Source organism: Triturus cristatus, chromosome 5_2 (assembly GCF_964204655.1).
Source record: "Triturus cristatus chromosome 5_2, aTriCri1.1, whole genome shotgun sequence".
Classification (NCBI taxonomy): Eukaryota; Metazoa; Chordata; class Amphibia; order Caudata; family Salamandridae; genus Triturus; species Triturus cristatus.
In genome coordinates, this window is record NC_140588.1 from 909,666,684 (window position 1) to 909,684,072 (window position 17,389).

Here is a 17,389-nt window from a genome sequence, read left to right on the forward strand (position 1 = left end):
AAGTTTTCCGGCTCCAGTCTCACGCCTGGGGATAATTCTACGTTAAGGAATCTGCGGCTAGTAGTCTCTATCAGATAATGTAATTAAGGGGTGTGGCTTACAAATCTGTGCTTAGCCCGACTGGTATTTTGCTGCTTCTGTCATTGCATCCAGATATATAATACAAGTAATATTACACCTGCAGCTAGCCAAAACTATTGGCTTTGTCAATGGCCGCTAGTTGCATGAGCAAAAACTATGACTTCGTTGAATATAACATGACAATTCTTCAGTTCTGAAGTGATGAAACTGTGAAGAACTTTAACGAGTCTCTTCGCAGTTACCCCAAATGCAGTGAAGGGTGGTACTGCTGCAGAGTTAAGGATTTTTCTTTTCACCCGGAGGGTGATGGCAAAAATGGAGAGCCCGATAGGGACCCGTCTTGACATCTGCTTTTTAGAACTGCCGGTGCTCTGCAACAACAGGACCCGGCCCACTTAAAGGCCTGCGCATGACCATGGTTTAACACGGGTTTCTATAGTGGATGCATTAGTCCACTAAGCAACCAGACCTGGCATTCAATTACTCAGAGAAGGCAACCCCTGCTCATTCTCCTCTAAACAGACACTCGTACCCACTACTAAACAAACCCGCACAGCGATTTCCAGGTCTGCTCGCTTCACAGTCACCTGGTGAAGGACCAATGTCACACAGCGGCAAGGGTGGTCAGCTGGAAATCCCAGAACTGAGTAAGTTTCCAGCTTGTCTTTGGAGACTGTAAGCAGCTGACATAACTATTAAGCAGTGTCAAAACACCCCTGAACATCGGAGGGTTTATCTAGATTTTTTTTTTTAGGTGAGGAAAGGGGGGTAAGGGGAGCGGGGTGAGGCTTGAAGTGTACATAAGTGCCTCTCAGGCATTACTTAGCAGGAGTCCCTTCCCCTCCAAGAACACACACCCCAAAGAGATTTTTTTTTTTTAAGTTGGCAGAGCTACATTTCATGTTCAGAGGAATACTGAGAATGATCATTTTTCATCCCTGAAAAGAACGGAAGTAGGTTTTGAAAATAACACAGTTAAAACAAACTGGAGTGCTCCCAATAAAATATATCTATATTATTTAAAATAACACCACTAATGTTTCAGGGCGATCATGTCCGTTAAGGAAAGTAATTTGTGTTACTGCATATGCACTTAAAAAGCGTTGCAATTGTTCCAAGACTATCTATACCATTGCTGTGTAACGTCTCTCTCTACACTGACATAACCGCTTTACTCTCCATTAGAAAGTGACACATGATATAAGGTAATGAAGTATCACACATGAGGACACTGAAAACATGCAAATGTCACACATAGACTGAAAACTTGGCAACTTTGGACAGTGAGGGTGTGGGGTGCCGTGCAGAGGGAATACCTTGTAACAGTCAGATCCTGTTTCAAGACTGACTTCGGCTGTGGGCCCTAGTTTGCAAGTCCCAGTCTCAATACCTCAAGGAATTGTAAGTCGTTTGGACACAGGAAGTCTCATGTAAACAAAAGCCCAGGGCCGAATTACTTAAATCACAATCTGATGTCACTTTGACTTTTTCTCACAGACTATAGAATATTTAATCTTCATGAGAAACTACACGTGCAACTGACAGAATACAGGAGTGACAGCACCTTTAGTGTTTTCAACACATAGTTCTTCACTAGACTGCGTTTACATGCAAACTCCGACATGTTCATGACACCATGAGCACCTCTCCAGTGCCTACTTTTAGTGACGGTCGCCATCCGTCTGTAAACTCAGCAGAAACCTCTTCCAAATATCCCTTAATACCACAATCAATAAACAGAATGCTGGTCCGGCAAGATGGCGATCTTTAAATTTGGCACTAAAGCAGAGAAGGGAACTACAGATCAGACCGCCCCTTAAAGCAAGCAACAAGAACACTTCCGTGAAGCTAGCTCCTGCGCTTCCATGTTCGGATAACTGTCTTACAGTAGACATAAAAGAAACACTAAATCAACAAGGTTCACGGAAGCTCTTGGGAGGGTGCATTTATTTGTATTTAGCAAGAAGGGGGATTGTTGACTTGACTGCACGATCCAGGGGTCCTTTATAGGCCTAACACACAGGGGAGGTTAACGAGTAGTACAAGCAGCTGTGTCTCAGAGACAGAGGGAAGGGCCATAGTCTAACGCCGCCAGTAAAAGATCAAATCCAGGTGGGCGGGGCCAAAAGTGGTCAGGGCGGCAACAAGGAGGCACTAAGAAGCCTCCTTTACAATGAGAAGCCTGCGTTTAGCCTAAGCTAGGACGCAAGACAATGGGAAGAGGGGGCGGGGCTTAAAGTCCCTTCCCTCGATCGTATTGATTTCAAGTTTCAAGTGATTTCCTCGTTAACTCAACTGAGCCGTCAAACCATATCTCCCCAACCCACCATCACCCTTACGAATAACGTGGAACTGATCCAATCTCCTGCCCTGAAGAACCTCTCCAACTCGTGGACATCCACCATCACTCACTATAATCACACTACCCCTATCATTACTCTCCGCCGCCAAACACCCACAACTATTGCATCTAGTGAGCACACCAAGAACAACAAACTCACAATCAACAAACACCACAAGATCTAGATCTTGACAGCTCGGACTCTAACCTCTGCCCTCCTGCGTCCAAAATCCCCACAGGTACTCTCCGCTCGTCCCTGATAATCTGAACGCTCCCTCACAAACTACCTCTTCCTCCAACACAGACACTTTTTCCCCGACCCTTACTTCCCCCATGTCCAACGTCATCTCCAATCCAGTGGTCACTCTCCCCCCTGCTACCACTGCTCACTCCCCCTCCGATGTCCCACATCCACAGACACAACCGGTCTCCACCGATTACCTCACTGACAACCCCCGTGACATCCCCATGGCCAACGTCGTCACCAATCCTATAAACTCGTTCCCCCCTATTATCACTACTCGTTCCCCCCTATTATCACTACAGGCCCCCCCTCCGCCATCGCACACCCACATACACAACCTGCCTCCACCACTAATCTCATTGACATTCCCCGGAACTCTGACTCCTTACCTAGAATTTCTCTCCCTCCTCACTTGGACAGTAGACCCTCGACTCCTCCTTTGAACTCCTTGAATGGGAGCATTACTAATCCGGCTCCCCGCGTCCAACCTCTCCCCTCTCCTAACCCCACTGATTCCGTCCAATCCCCGACCCCTGTTCACTCTCCCTCCAAAGACCCAAGTCATTCTCGGCCCATGCCTAAAACCTTAAACTTTTTCAGCTCTATAGCACAGCAACTGAATGGAATGGAGCTGAAAGTTAACTCCCTTGCTGCGGATATCCTATACTTACAACAAGATCTTCTCAACAGGACCAAGCCGCCGTGCTCCCTCTCCCCGGGTAGATTTCCTCCCACCCCACTCAATACCGCTCCCTTGGCCCCACAGTGCACCCCTCGTCCCTCCAGTCAATCAGCGAGTCGGGCACTTCGATCCAACCGGGATCGCCAACCCGTTTCGATTCCGAAACCTGATGAGATCAACGACTCTTACCTCGCTTTGAGCCAGAAGTCAACCCCTTTCCCCATTTGTTATTATGGGCACTATCAGAATCCCTAAAAATGTCCACTCGCCTAGACCTCCTGCTCAATACTCCTCTATCCACCTTACTCCCACCATCATCGAGGCTCCCCGTCCTCTCTCTTGTATGCTCCTCAACTGCAGATCAGCAGCACAACACGCCACAGACCTTGCTGAAGCTCTACTCGCTGAAGAAATTGACATCGCTTTCCTCACTGAATCCTGGCTCAATGTCCACTCCACCCCCATTCTTGACATTCTCACCCCTCAGGGTACACCATCATCAGACAAGACAGACCGATCAAAACAGGGGGAGGACTAGCCATCTTCCACAAGGCAGGAATACAGATTACCAAACGTAAACCTGCAGAATACCTATCGTTTGAATACCTGGGTGTCGAACTCACTGCCAAGGGCACCTCACCCATCAAATTCCACACCATCCACCATCCTCCTAGAGAGCGTACCCTTTTCCCTGAAGAACTAACAGACCTAATATCGCGGTTCCCCATGATAGACACTAAAGACGTGTTCCTGGGTGACCTCAATATCCACTGGAACGACCCAGAGGACTCCACTGCCCAGAACCTATCCAACCTACTTGAAATATATAACCTCAAACAACTCTGCAATAAACCAACTCACATCAAAGGTGCAATACTGGATGCGATCATTACTAACAATGATCTGGTCTCTCAGAGCGATTTCTCCCATTGACTGGTCCGACCACCACCTCATTCTGTTCAAGATTGATGCACTTGTCTTCCACCAACCTATTCGTGATGACAAACCCAAACACTGGACCAGAAATATCAAAGCAATCCCTTTATCCGAACTTGAATCCAGGATTCATGCCCATCTTCAACTCCAACCCTCATCATCGAGGGCCGATGACCTCACTACACACTTTAACTCAAAAATCACAGAGGTTCTAGACCAAGTAGCTCCTCTCAAACTTCAACAATTGAGGCAAACAAAATCTAAACCCTGGTTTAACGTGGATCTGAATGAGGAAAGGCGTCAACTCAGTCAAACGGAAAGGTCTTGGAGACTAAACCCCTCGACCGTACACCTAGCGCAACTTAGATCTGCTCAGCAAGCATACAAAAAACACATTTTCAGTGAAAAGGCGTCTTTCTTCCGAAGCCAACTAGATCTGGCGAAAAACAGACCGAGAGAACTCTTCAACATTGTCAAAAGCCAAACTAACTGGACTCCCTCTCAAGAAATCAAAGCCACCAATGAGCGTTGTGAAGAAATTGCCACCTTCTTCACTAATAAAGTCTCGAAAATGGATCAATCCTTCATCCAAACCTCTAACCCTCCTTCTCTCTTAACCTGCCGCCCCACTATAACCACCCCTGATCATTCAGAAAGAGTTCTTACCAAGGACAATCAGGTCTGCCTCCAGCTAAAAAACAATGCACTTTGGTCCGACTTTGAGCTAATGTCAGAAAATGAGGTTTTCAATATAATTTCTAACCTAAAACCTTCTTCCCACACTAGGGACCCCATCCCATCCACAATCATAAAAGAACTTAACCACACCATTTCCCCTTTCTGGACAAAAATCATCAACGCCTCTCTCACCTCAGGCTGTGTCCCAGACTCCCTTCAACTTGGACAAATCACGCTCATTCTCAAAAAACCAGGGGCCGACCCTAATGATCTCAACAACCTCAGACCTATCTCCAACCTCCCATTCCTTGCAAAAACATTGGAGAAATGTGTTCTCCACCAACTCAACAAACACATTGATGAGTTCAACCTCCTCGACACCTTTCAATCAGGATTCAGGAAAGACTGTAGCACGGAAACAGCTATGCTCAACATCTGACGATATTCACAAGGCTTTAGATGAAGGTGATGCCTGCCTACTCATCCTTATTGACCTACCTGCGGCATTCGACACAGTAAATCATCCAGCGCTTCTGGAGACCTTGTCGAAGCGCTCCGGCATCAATGGCACAGTACTAAAATGGTTCACCTCCTTCCTTCATCACCGCTCGCAACAAATTAAATTCAACTCCTGTCTCTCGAAGCCAACAAAAGTCACACTTGGGTCCCACAAGGCTCGATCCTCTCCCCGGCCCTCTTCAATCTTTTCATGGAGCCCCTCACAATCATCTTGAAAAAAGCTGGGGTGAATTACCACCTTTACGCAGATGACAACCAAATCTATTTCAAAATCAAGTCTCCCAGCGACATCCAACACCTCAATGCCACTCTAACCGAGATCCAAACTTGGTTCAACGCTAACCACTTAAAGCTCAACCCAGATAAAACAGAACTAATTCTATTCTCTCCAAAAAGCAACCATCGTTCAATCCAAGAGTGGCTCAAGAATCTGGTCGCCCTAAACTGCCCCATCGTCCTATCTGACTCAGTTAAGTCTCTAGGCATCACCCTAGACAAGAACTTATCTTTGAAGGCCCACATCAAAAACTCTGCAAAAAGTGCTCTTTTCTCTGTAAAACACCTCAAGAAATTGAAACCTTTTCTTCCCCATGATGACCTCAAGACTATTGTCCAATCCTTAGTTCACTCTAAAATCGACTACGGGAACGCCATCCTAACAGGGACTCCAAAAGCTCACCTAGCCCCTCTAAGGGCAGTGTTGAACATGGCCGCTCGACGACTCGTATCTGGAGTAAAAAGATTTGATCACATCACTCCAGCGCTCAACTCCCTCAACTGGCTTCCCATGGAAGGGAGGTGTATTTACAAACTGGCCTGCATCACACACAAAACCCTTCACTCTCCGGCCCCCAACTACCTGAACAACAAACTGGTAAGAGCAGGTCAATCCAGAACGCTGAGAAGCTTCAACTCACTCCTGCTTATTCCTCCGAAACTGAAAAAGCAAACCACACAATACCGATCTTTCTCTGGCAACGCTCCCAGGATGTGGAACGCTCTCCCTAGAGTTCTCAGATGCAACCCCTCCTTCTCCTGTTTCAAAAGGGACCTGATAATCCATCTCCTTAACAAATACTTTCCTGACCAACGTCAACTAACCTAGACTTCAATATCCGAGTTTACTCCTCTCGCTTGACATTCAAGGATAGTTGATGACCGGACTGTGTTAACCACCTTATCTTCCATGCTGTATTTTTTTCTATCCCCGGTTTTGCTTCCTTACTACCTGCCTACTATGTAATGCAATTTCCGTCTGTTTTTCTTTATAGTATGTATGTAAAGCGCTCCGATACCTACGGGCTAGCGCTATATAAAACTTTTAAAACAAAAATAAAATAAATAAAATAAGCTCTTGGATGTTGAGAGCAGCGCGTGCATGCTGCTATCGTGAGCAGAGACCTAAAAAAAAAAAAAAGTGTGACGTCCATGAGGGGAGGCAGAGTTCTCCTTCTCCTGCACCTGCACCTGCACCTGCACCTGCACCTTGGTAATATCCAGATGACCCCAAAATCCTGCACCATGAGTTAAAACTGGTAAACACTTCTGCATGTAGACCTCAAGGAGATGCTCGATTGGCTTACTGCCTACGTTTTTTGGCAAGATCAAACAAATCCCAACAGAGTGGTTGAAACAAATAACGGCTCGCCACTCAAGGTTGCCATGAGCATTTAGAAACAATCATGATTCAGAGATATAGAAAGTTGGTAGCCGGCTCGGTGTGTGAGCTTGGAGAGCTGTGCACATGCTGCCAACCTGGGAGGTGATAACCCAGGTCTTGACCAGTTTCCTGAATATGTCAGAAGTGGGCTTGAGCATCCCCCTTCTGCATGGGCAGATACTAAAAGGAGCAATAAGCTGAGGAAAGAGTCTGTGGAAAGCTGGCTCTGTATAATATGGAATTCAAACTAAGTGGTTATACCGTGCACAGAGTCCAAGGTTTCCCCACAATTGTACAGGGCTCAATGTAAAACGCAAAGGGCTCTATTAGTGTTAGTGTTGCCAAGCAGCCTTAGGCCGAACACAGAGGAGTGTGGGACACTTATTGCACACCAGTGATTAATAATGGACACACAGCTCAAGAAGGAGATCAGACCAACTTTAGAAAAATATACTTTGTTTGTATTTTATTTTAAGACCAAGATATTTACATAAGGTACGTACATTTTAAATTAAAAATGCTCTTCACTTTGAAAAATCGACACTTAGAAACTTTTCAGCGTAGTTCAATGTTATCCTACAGAGAAAACAATATTGCAGTTAAACAAGTAAGTGATGCACTTACAATACCAGTCTTTGGAACCCAAAGTCAGCAAGGGTCAGGTGAATACCAAAACTGCACCACCAACGGTACAGGTACGGCTGGGGGCAGATGTCAAAATAAGAGTTTGGCCCAATGCTTTTCAATGGAGATTGGGGGTGCCTAGAGCCAAACTGCTGGCAGGTAGGTAATATCGGTTGCACAGGCCAAGCTTTGGGGGTTTGTACCAGCACAGCGCGGCTACAAAGCAGTACCATATAAACAGAGACATTGGCTCCTGTGGACAAATGTAATTACTAGACGATAGCAATCATAAGCACAATGGCGATAAAAAAGGGGGTGAGTGGATGTCGAAGAGAGATATTACACTATAAACTGCAGGATGTTTTCCCTGTATTACTGTATGTGTTCACAAATGCTTTACACACTGCCTCTGAGAGAAGCCTTTCTGCTCGTGCCAAGCTACCAAGGGGGAGAGCAGGGATTATTTTAGAAGTGTAGCCCCTTACCCGGACTAGAAGCAAGGGTCCCTATTTGGTCAAAGGTACCTACCTCTGCCAACTAGAGACCTCCAGTTCTAACAAGCGGCGGTCAGGGGGAGCCCGTAGATTCTAACTGCCGGCGCCGCCGTGGAGTTCAGGTGAGATCAGCCAACGCTGGACACAAGGTCAGGATAACTGGGGAGACCTCAGTGCACAGGTGAGCCGTCAGACTCGGGCTGTGGGCGTCGGGGTGGGCAAGAGACGCCCTTGGAGCTGGTTTCCTTTTGGACAGATCTGCTATACACAGGAGATTGGAGTCTTTTTCCAAAGTAGCAGTCCTCCCAGGGTTTTCAGAGGTTGCTGGCTGCAAGACTGGTCACAGTTTCGCAGAAGCTGGAGACAGGCCGGTAGGGCTGGGGCTAAGGCTAAATTTAGGAGGCGTTTTAGGAGGGTAGTAGGTAGGGCCAGTGGACACCTTACCTGGGTTGACTACACCCTCTGTTATGCCACCCTCCTGTGGGAAGGGGCGTTGACTTAGCACTGGTTGGAGAAGTCTTTCCATCTTCAAGATGGCGGGGACTGAAAGTTGTGCTTCACCTCACCTCCCCGACCTCAGGGGTGGAGTAGGCTCAGGTGGGTACATCTCCTATTCTTCCTAGTTTTTCTTGCTGGTTTTCTCGCCCAAAGTGGGGTGTAAACCTGGGGCTGCCTCTGCTGCTAATAGCAAAAGCTAAGGTTCACTTTACTAAGGAGGCAGGCCGTTGAAGCTTTGAGGAGCTCAAGGTGTTCCGACATCTCAACTTACCTCTGCTGTTGCTGGTTTCCTTCGTGCAGCCTTCCGTTCGTCGCCTGCAGCCTGTTTCCCAAATCGAGTTTCTCCATTGAATTTCATTGGGTGACCGACACCATGTTTGCACCATGCACCCGGTCGCCCCTGATTGGTGCTGCCTCCCCCCCCCCCCCCAAGCTTGTTTTTTAACCACCGAAGCTCGACCCCCTGCAACCGATTTACTTACCTGCAAGCAACGAGTCTTCAAGCACCCCCAGTTTCCACTGGGCCTGATCTTCAACTTCGACCGGCTGCCACTGTGCCGCTGGCAGTGCAGTGTCTTACTTACCTGAACCTTGCCCTCTGCTGACCCTGAAACCCGAAGACTGGAACTGTAAGTTGGTTACTGACCTGCAAAACCGCCTTATTGTTTTCCTCCATAGGTTAACATTGCAAAGACTGAAAATTGCACTGTGCCCACTTTTGAAACAAAACAGAATTTCTATTAAAGCGTACTTACTTTTTTCAAAGGTCTTGGGGCCAGATGTACGACCGTGGCATTTAGCGACTCGCAAATTGCGCTCAATTGCGAGTCGCAATTTGCCTTTCGCTAAATGCTAAGTACAACAGTGTCAGAGACACTGTTTGCAATTCCCAATGGGGTCGCAAATTGCATGCCTCAATAATATTCATGAGGCACTCGCAATTTGCGACCACATTAGGAATGGCTGGCCCTCCCAGGTATGGTGGCCTGCTGAGCTCAACAGCCCTCCATGTCTGGGACTGCTTTTCGCTAAAGCAGGTTTTTTTTTTGTTTTTTTTTTTAATGCTGCCCATTTTCCTTGGAGGAAAACAGGCTGCATTAAAAAAAAAATGAAACATTTTAGTTCAAATTTTTAAGGGCAGGTAGTGGTCCCTTGGGACCACTGCCTGTCTCTAAAAATTAATTTCCCCTGCATTTGCGAAGGGGTCCCCTGGGATCCCTTCCCATTTGCAAGTGCATTACCACCCTCTTGAAGAGGGAGGTAAACTACGAGCGTTTTGCGACCGCAAAACATTCTTACATAGGGTTGCGAGTCACAATTAGGAAAGGACACCCTTGGCATGACACTTTCTGATTGCGACTCGCAAATCCTATCTAGCGAGTCACAAATAAATTGTGACTCGCTAAATAGGGTTTGTACATGACCCGTACATCTGACACTTGGCCCGAAAATAAATCTTGAGCAAAGCTAATTTTTATAAACTTGGTGTGGATTTTTTCTTTGATTTGTGTGTCATTTATTGGTCATTGTGTGTACAACAAATGTCTTACACTCCTCCGTATTAGGACTCAGACAGCTCGCCCACACTACCACAAATAGAGCACTTTGGATTTGCATTGAGACCTGTACACTTCTGGGGGTATCTTTGGACTCTGTGAGCAGTATAACCACTTAGTGGTATACCATATACAGAGCCAGCAAACTACAGTCAGAGGAAGTCCTCTTCGACTGGCTCTTTATGCATATGCATGTTGTGGTAAGCAGCAACCCTACCTAAAATGTAATGGTAAGCAGAAGTGTCACCTGGCACGGAAGGTCGGGCAGAGGGTCTACCTTTGGGGGCATGTCATAAGTGTCCCCCTCCCCCTCTGTGTTAACCCTGGTCAAAGTGTGATGACCCTGTGGAGTGTAAGAGAGTTGGTCAGGCAGAGAAGAAGGTAGTGGAGGTGTTGGTGGGAGTCTGGTTGGAGTGAAAGAGGATGGAGGAAGTCCGGTGTCAAGAGGAGGACTGGTGGCTTTATCCTGTTTCTTTCTTTGCTTTGTTTGAGGAAGGGGATACAGAACTTCTGCAAAGCTGAGCTAATTTTTAGGAGACCAAGGACCTGGCATTCGGAGACTGTTGTATCCGGCCCGTCTGCGGGTGAATTACATGCTGTTTCTGGCGGACACAGTGCTGTCACTGCAGCTTCTGGAGTACGGGTTCATGGGTTGGTCTTTCAGTCGGAGCACAATGTTGCAGCGCAGGTCTGGGTTTCAACGCCAACTGTCTTGCAACAGATGGTCAGATCGGTGCTGAGCTGAGAGCAGGCGGAGCCAAGGATGTCACCTTCAAAATTTCCTTTGGCACCGAGCTGAAGCTGGGTGTGTTGTCCGAAGCCGATGGTCAGTGCAGCCCATGGCCCAAAGGAAGTGGCAACCCAGAAGCCTGTCTCTGTCTCTATGGATCCAGAGCAGTTGACCACTCGGAGTAGTGTCCAGAGAAAGTGGGAGCTGTTCTGATGACCTGTTGAACCGGTGGGAGGTCTTCGATCTCGAGGTCAGAGCCAGAACACTCTTCAGGCGAGAAAGCCTCCTCATCAGCGGCTGAAGTCTCGGAATGATGTTCCTCCTCGAGGTCCTGGGTGCCAAAGAGGTCTGGGGTATCGTCGCTGCTCCTTTTCAACATCGAGTCAGTGAGCCTGGACCAAAAGGACCGGTAAGCCTTGCAAGAGGCCTAGTCATGCTCGGGTGATAGGCAAAGATTAGAGATCTGCTGGAGGTCGGTCTAGGGGCACTTCACACAACACCACGGGCAATATCAAATGGGTAGAAAGGGTGCCTGTTCCATCACAGATGAGATATGGTGAGCAGACTGAATGGAAGCGAAAAGAGGCCCCAATAGAAGAGACCCTTCAGAGGGTAAGCGTCAACCAGCGCACTGTCCTGGACGGTAACTGGAAGCGTAGACGATATGAGAGAGGACAGGTGAGACGCAATCCAAGACTATTTCGACAGAGAGAGAAGGTGTTAAGACTGAAAAGATCACTGCAACGGCATTGATCTGGAGCACAGAAGCACAAGTCTGAACCAGACGGCAAAATAAATGAAACAAAAAAAAAACAATCTAAAAATGGAGCGGATGACCATGGGCATTGCTAGCAAGAGGTGCAATCACTGTACCTCGTAACGAATTAGAAGCAAAACAACTTACACACATCTAAGCCCAACACTAAATGGCAGGAAGCAGGCTGCTTAATATTATAATACAATTTTTACTAGGCCTGCAAGTGGTGTGACTTGAATAATCTACTCGACCTAACTGCAATGCGTTTGACCCATAAGCTTGTCTCAAATTGGGTGAGCCGTAGCAAATATTTCATTTCACTGACTGTCCTTATACTTCAATTATCACATAAGAGAGTACCTTCAAATATGTGAGTTCAGCACATCTGCAGTGCAAAAACATTTTGATTTAATAGACTAAACTTTTGCGCCAAGTATAATCTAGCCCACAAAGATACAAATGGCCCCTAACTTGCCAATTAGTTCACAAAGAGCATTATCAATAGGGCAGGGGTAGAAATGTTTCTCACTTTCAATAATATATTACTAAAGCATGATGTGGTAGCGCACAGTCCTTTACAGACAGCCCATTTCAATTGAAATGGCCACAAGCCCTCACACTGATATGCAGTTTTACTCATAAAATTATATAGCGTACAAACAATGTGTGAAAATCACGCTTCCGCAAATATTTATTATTTGCACATCACCAACACATCATTTGTTTCGATCCTATTCAAATCTTTGTTTCCATCAACACTTCAAAGTTAAGAGCATTGGCAAAACAAATAGGTCTACCTTCTGAATAAAAGTGCCTCGTGACAGTGAGGACTAGGGTTAAGGCACTAAATAAGTCATCATACAAGTACTCTGTCCCTCATCTTTGCACTCCAACCCATTCATTAACTCATTATTCAATTCACTCTCTGACCCAATCACAGTAAAACACATACAAACTCAACAACATATGAAATGGTATACATTCTTCATGACTGTCCTCCTCCCATCTATGCTGCTCAGAACAAACACGATAAATGATCTAGTTATCTAAGACAGTTTAAAAGCATTACAATTTATGTTTGCATGAAAGGTCAAACTCGAGCAGCAGATAAATAAAGAAAATGATTACAGCTGTGTGGGGGGCAGGCACTTTTTGATGGAAGCACACAACCTCTGCCCAATCAATAGATGTAATCATGCCTTCCAACATGTGGGTGGAGTCAAAGCCCCTCTCTAGTAATGCCCATGCTGTGCTGTAAAGCAAGATCTCAAAAAGTGCTTTCCCAACTACTGAAGTATATTTAGAAAATTTGTATACAGTTAATTTACAAGCTATTTAAATGCTGTGCTAGAAAAAAAAGACATCTGGCAGGCTTTCAGTTTATACTACCTGTACCCCCAGAACAACTGCCAGACAGTTCACTTTCATTTTCTTTCTCCGATAGCAAAGTTAGACCAATCTCTAGGATAAAATGAGCAGCAAATTCTGAGAAGACATAAGCTGACATTTGACCTTTGTCTTTCAGCCCACCAAATGTGACAAGATTGAAACAAGATTTGAAGACATCTTGTGTTGCTCTTTCACAACACCTGCCCTTTTCAAGACCACTCTCTTGCCAGACTGGGCCAGTAGGCCTTAAACATTAGCTCGCCCTGATAAAATCTGATTCGCCATAGCGAGTGGGTGAGTAGACTTCAAGGGCCAAGCACTGTCAGCATGTGTATCTACAGCAACACATGCCTCGAATAGGTAGTTTCTACATTTCTTTAAAGTGCTGTGTCAGTTGCAATGTGTATATATGTGAGTAGGTGTTATACATATTTAAAAGCTACATTTTCCTCTATTTTTCATTTTAAAAAGTCTAACTTGGCTATTTGGATAGAATTTGCAAAAACGCAAAAAAAAAAAAAAAAAAAGGAAGAAAAAAATTCGAAAATGTTGCCTCACCTTGCCACTGTGTACATAAGAGCAGGCGTATCAAATCTGGTGGCATTGCACTGGAGCCAGAGGCACCAAAAACTGTGGGGGTCTAAAATGGACATGTGTTTTCTGCACCAGTAACACTTTCTGACTGCAAACTGAGCAGTGAAGTCACTCACACTAAAGGAGAGAAGAATTCTAACATGAACATTCTGTACACGGCTTCAAAAGAATATAATTGCACAGCCAGAAGGAGCTCTGAGTCAGCATCTGAAGCGCATACATTGCACTTTTGTCACATCTAGTACAAGAACAAAGACACCGCTGGAATCATGCTTGCACCACAACTGTTGCGAAGCTTCTGTTAAGAGATAAGGTGTGGATTCAGTACCACATCGGGACGATATTAAAAAATGAGGAATCTGATGGAGAAGTACACCACAGGATTGTTTTTTTCCCGCCACTGTACACGATTTGAACTTTTTAGCTTGCATTATATTTTGTTTCTTGACATGCATGCAAGCAAATGCGGATTGCAAAACAGTGCAATCTGCTCTGGCGAACATGTTATTTTGATGAGTTTCTTTAAAAGGAATATGTTTACATATTAAGCAACATGCTTCGGTGTTTTAGGAATCAAATCTGAAACAAATGAAGATATCCCTAGGATTACAAACACTTTAGCCAGTGGAAAATACCCACAGAACAACTGCTTTGCACTACCACATTAAAAAACAAAGTGATGAAATGAGCACATTTTATAGCAAGCTTCATACTATCCGAACAGTGGAACAAAAATGACATTTTGAATAATGGCAGCTACAAGGCTAAAACAAACTTTACCAATCAATTCAGCAGGCTTATTTGGTCTTTTGTTAATGAAGGTTTCAAAAGCTTCTTTCATAGCATTGACAAACTTTTCATTCTTCAGGAAGCATACATCAATAACATGGTCCACCTTATCCTTGAAATCCAGCAGCTCTTGAACCATGGTCCTATCCTTTTCAGGGTTAATTACAATAGTACTGCCAAATGCCTGAAAGAAATGCATCAAAATTACCAAACAAGAGAAAGAATAATGTAACTCATTTAAGGAATAACAATGCAAGAAATGTAGTCAGTAAGGCTAAAAGAGTTACTCAGTGAGAATATCAGTTACCTACTAGGTAAGGTTTTGAACACCTTAACTGAGAAAATTATTGTGGGGTGGTAAAAGACATGCAATTGAATGGTAACAAGGAAACTTTACAACAGCTGAAAAACAGTTTAGCTAAATGAAGACGGCTTGTGGATGTAGGAAAGTGCCCCTTTTTTTTACATGGTCACCCACACTTTTTATCTGGTATTAGTGCACTGGGTTCCTGCTAACCAGGTCCCCAGTGTCCGATCTATTTCTCTAAAACTGTACAATTGTTCCCTTAATTGGCAATACCTTTAGAACCACCTGTAAGTCCCTTGTAAACGGTAGCCCCTGGTACCTAGTGCAAGGAGACTAAATATGGTCCCTAAGGGCTGCAGCATGTATTATGCCACCCTAAGAGACCCTCAGCACCAACATGCAAATTGCCAATGCAGGCTGTGTGCCATGGTGCAGAGAAAAGACACGATATGGCACACCTCCTGTGTGCCATGCTTGGAGACACCCCTACAGCAGGCCTTATAACCACAAGGCAGGGTGTACTATACTACATGTGTGGACATATCTGCATGAGAAGATGTGACCCGGTGATGTCTAAGCAGATTCTTCGATATTACAAATGAACAGAAAGGCCATTTTGAGTGTATGTGCTGTAAATTAGTGTTTGCGAATTCCCTGGCTACATGATGGCTTCACTGAAAGTAGAGACGTTTGGTATGAAATAACTTGCATCAATAAACCCACACTGAATCCAGTGATGATTTATTATTACAAGCACCCAGAGGGCACCTTAGAGGTGCCCCCTGAAAACCTACTAACTACTAGTGCTCTGGCTGACTTTTGTAGGCCAGCCTGCCACCACATACAGGTTCTGGCCCCCTGCAGGTGAGAATGTGCACTCTCTGAGGGCAGGAACAATTCCTGCTTCAGCAGAAGGTGCCATCGCCTCCTCCAAGCAGGATGGCTAACCAATCCGCATATCAAGGTGGGAGGCTTCAACGGCCTCTGCTGCCTTTGTTATGCGACCCAAGGCTTCCCCAGACAGGGGAAATGCTACCCCTTGCCAAAAGCTCATTATGACCAAGGAGAGGCAGGAAAATTAGCTCGGCAGGTGTTCCCCTCTCAGGCTAGTACCACCCCGAAGTTGGGCTACCAGATATGAACATGACTTTTAAAAGTCCACCATCAGAGGTTCGGTGGAATTAGGCTTTCTTGGTCAGGGTTATGCCCACTTCCCACACAAAGTGGTCACATAGTGTGTGTAGATACCCTAAAGGTAAGTCACCCATTGGGTACTACCTGTCACTCTTGGAATGCCCCCAAGTTGAGTATTTAGAAGGCACCCCGGTCACCAGGATCTTGAATTTGATGGATCAAGAAAAGAAGGACACAGAGCCATAAGAAACAGCGAGAACTGTTATGTTATCCTCTATTTATAGTGCGCACAGCTACTCGGAAGTGTCCAGGCGCGGTAACCAAATGGTGGAGGCGAAGATGGACAGGCCAGACTGGAGGATTACTTAAAAGGAATATGCTACTTACCAGTATGCATCTGTTCTTGGCATGTAGAGCTGCAGATTTGTACACTTTTTCATAGATCGCCATCTGGTGTTGGGCCCGGATGTTTGCAGTTTGTTTTTGTTCTTGGACAGTCTTTGGAAGTCACGAGTTCGGTGACTCCTCCTTCGGTCGGTACTGCGCATGGGCTTCGGCTCCATCCTCAGATTGTTTTTCGCCAGCAGGGAAATGATGGAGCGTAGTGATAACCGTAAGAAACCCATGTGTGTTGTATCTAAATAAGATAGACTGGAACGGATACAGGTAGCCGGGGAGGCGGGTGGGCGTGTACAAATCTGCAGCTCTACATGCCAAGAACAGATGCATACTGGTAAGTAGCATATTCCGTTCGAGGCATATGAGCTGCAGATTGTACACTTTTGCATAGATTATATAGCAGTACCCAGCCCTAGCGGCGACCACCAGTATCCGTTGCAGCGGTTTGAAATAGTGTCTTTAGTACAGCCTGGCCCACACTAGCTTGTTGCTTGGAATGCACGTCTACACAGTAATGTTTTGTGAAGGTGTGCGGAGTTGACCATGTGGCTGCTTTGCAGATGTCATCTAAGGGTATGTTCCCTAGAAAAGCCATAGAAGCCCCCATCTTTCTTGTAGAGTGGGCTTTAGGTGGAACAGATAATGTTCTTTTTGCCTTGTGATAACAAATTTGTATGCACTTTACAATCCACCTAGCTATCCCTGATTTAGAGATGGGGTTGCCTTTATGCGGTGGAGAGAAGGAGACAAACAATTGTTTAGTCTTCCTGAAAGGTTGCGTTCTTTGTATGTAGTACAGTAAAGCCCTCTTAACATCAAGTGTATGTAGAGCCCTTTCCGCAACAGATTGAGGTTGCGAGAAAAAGACAGGTAATTCCACCGATTGATTAAGATGGAAGGGGGAAATGACCTTGGGCAGAAATTTTGGATTTGTACGAAGTATCACCTTGCTGTGATGTATCTGTAAAGAGGGTTCT

At 45.5% G+C, this 17,389-nt stretch overlaps 1 protein-coding gene across 1 annotated transcript in view; it reads right to left on the reverse strand.

The window, feature by feature from the left end:
• Nucleotides 1-17,389, reverse strand: part of CUL4B (cullin 4B) — a 761,875-nt gene that overhangs the window by 445,371 nt on the left and 299,115 nt on the right. The window contains exon 12 of the mRNA XM_085608106.1: nt 14,564-14,756. Within this exon, the coding sequence (XP_085464232.1) occupies nt 14,564-14,756 (193 nt within the window). The remainder of the gene's footprint in view (nt 1-14,563; nt 14,757-17,389) is intronic.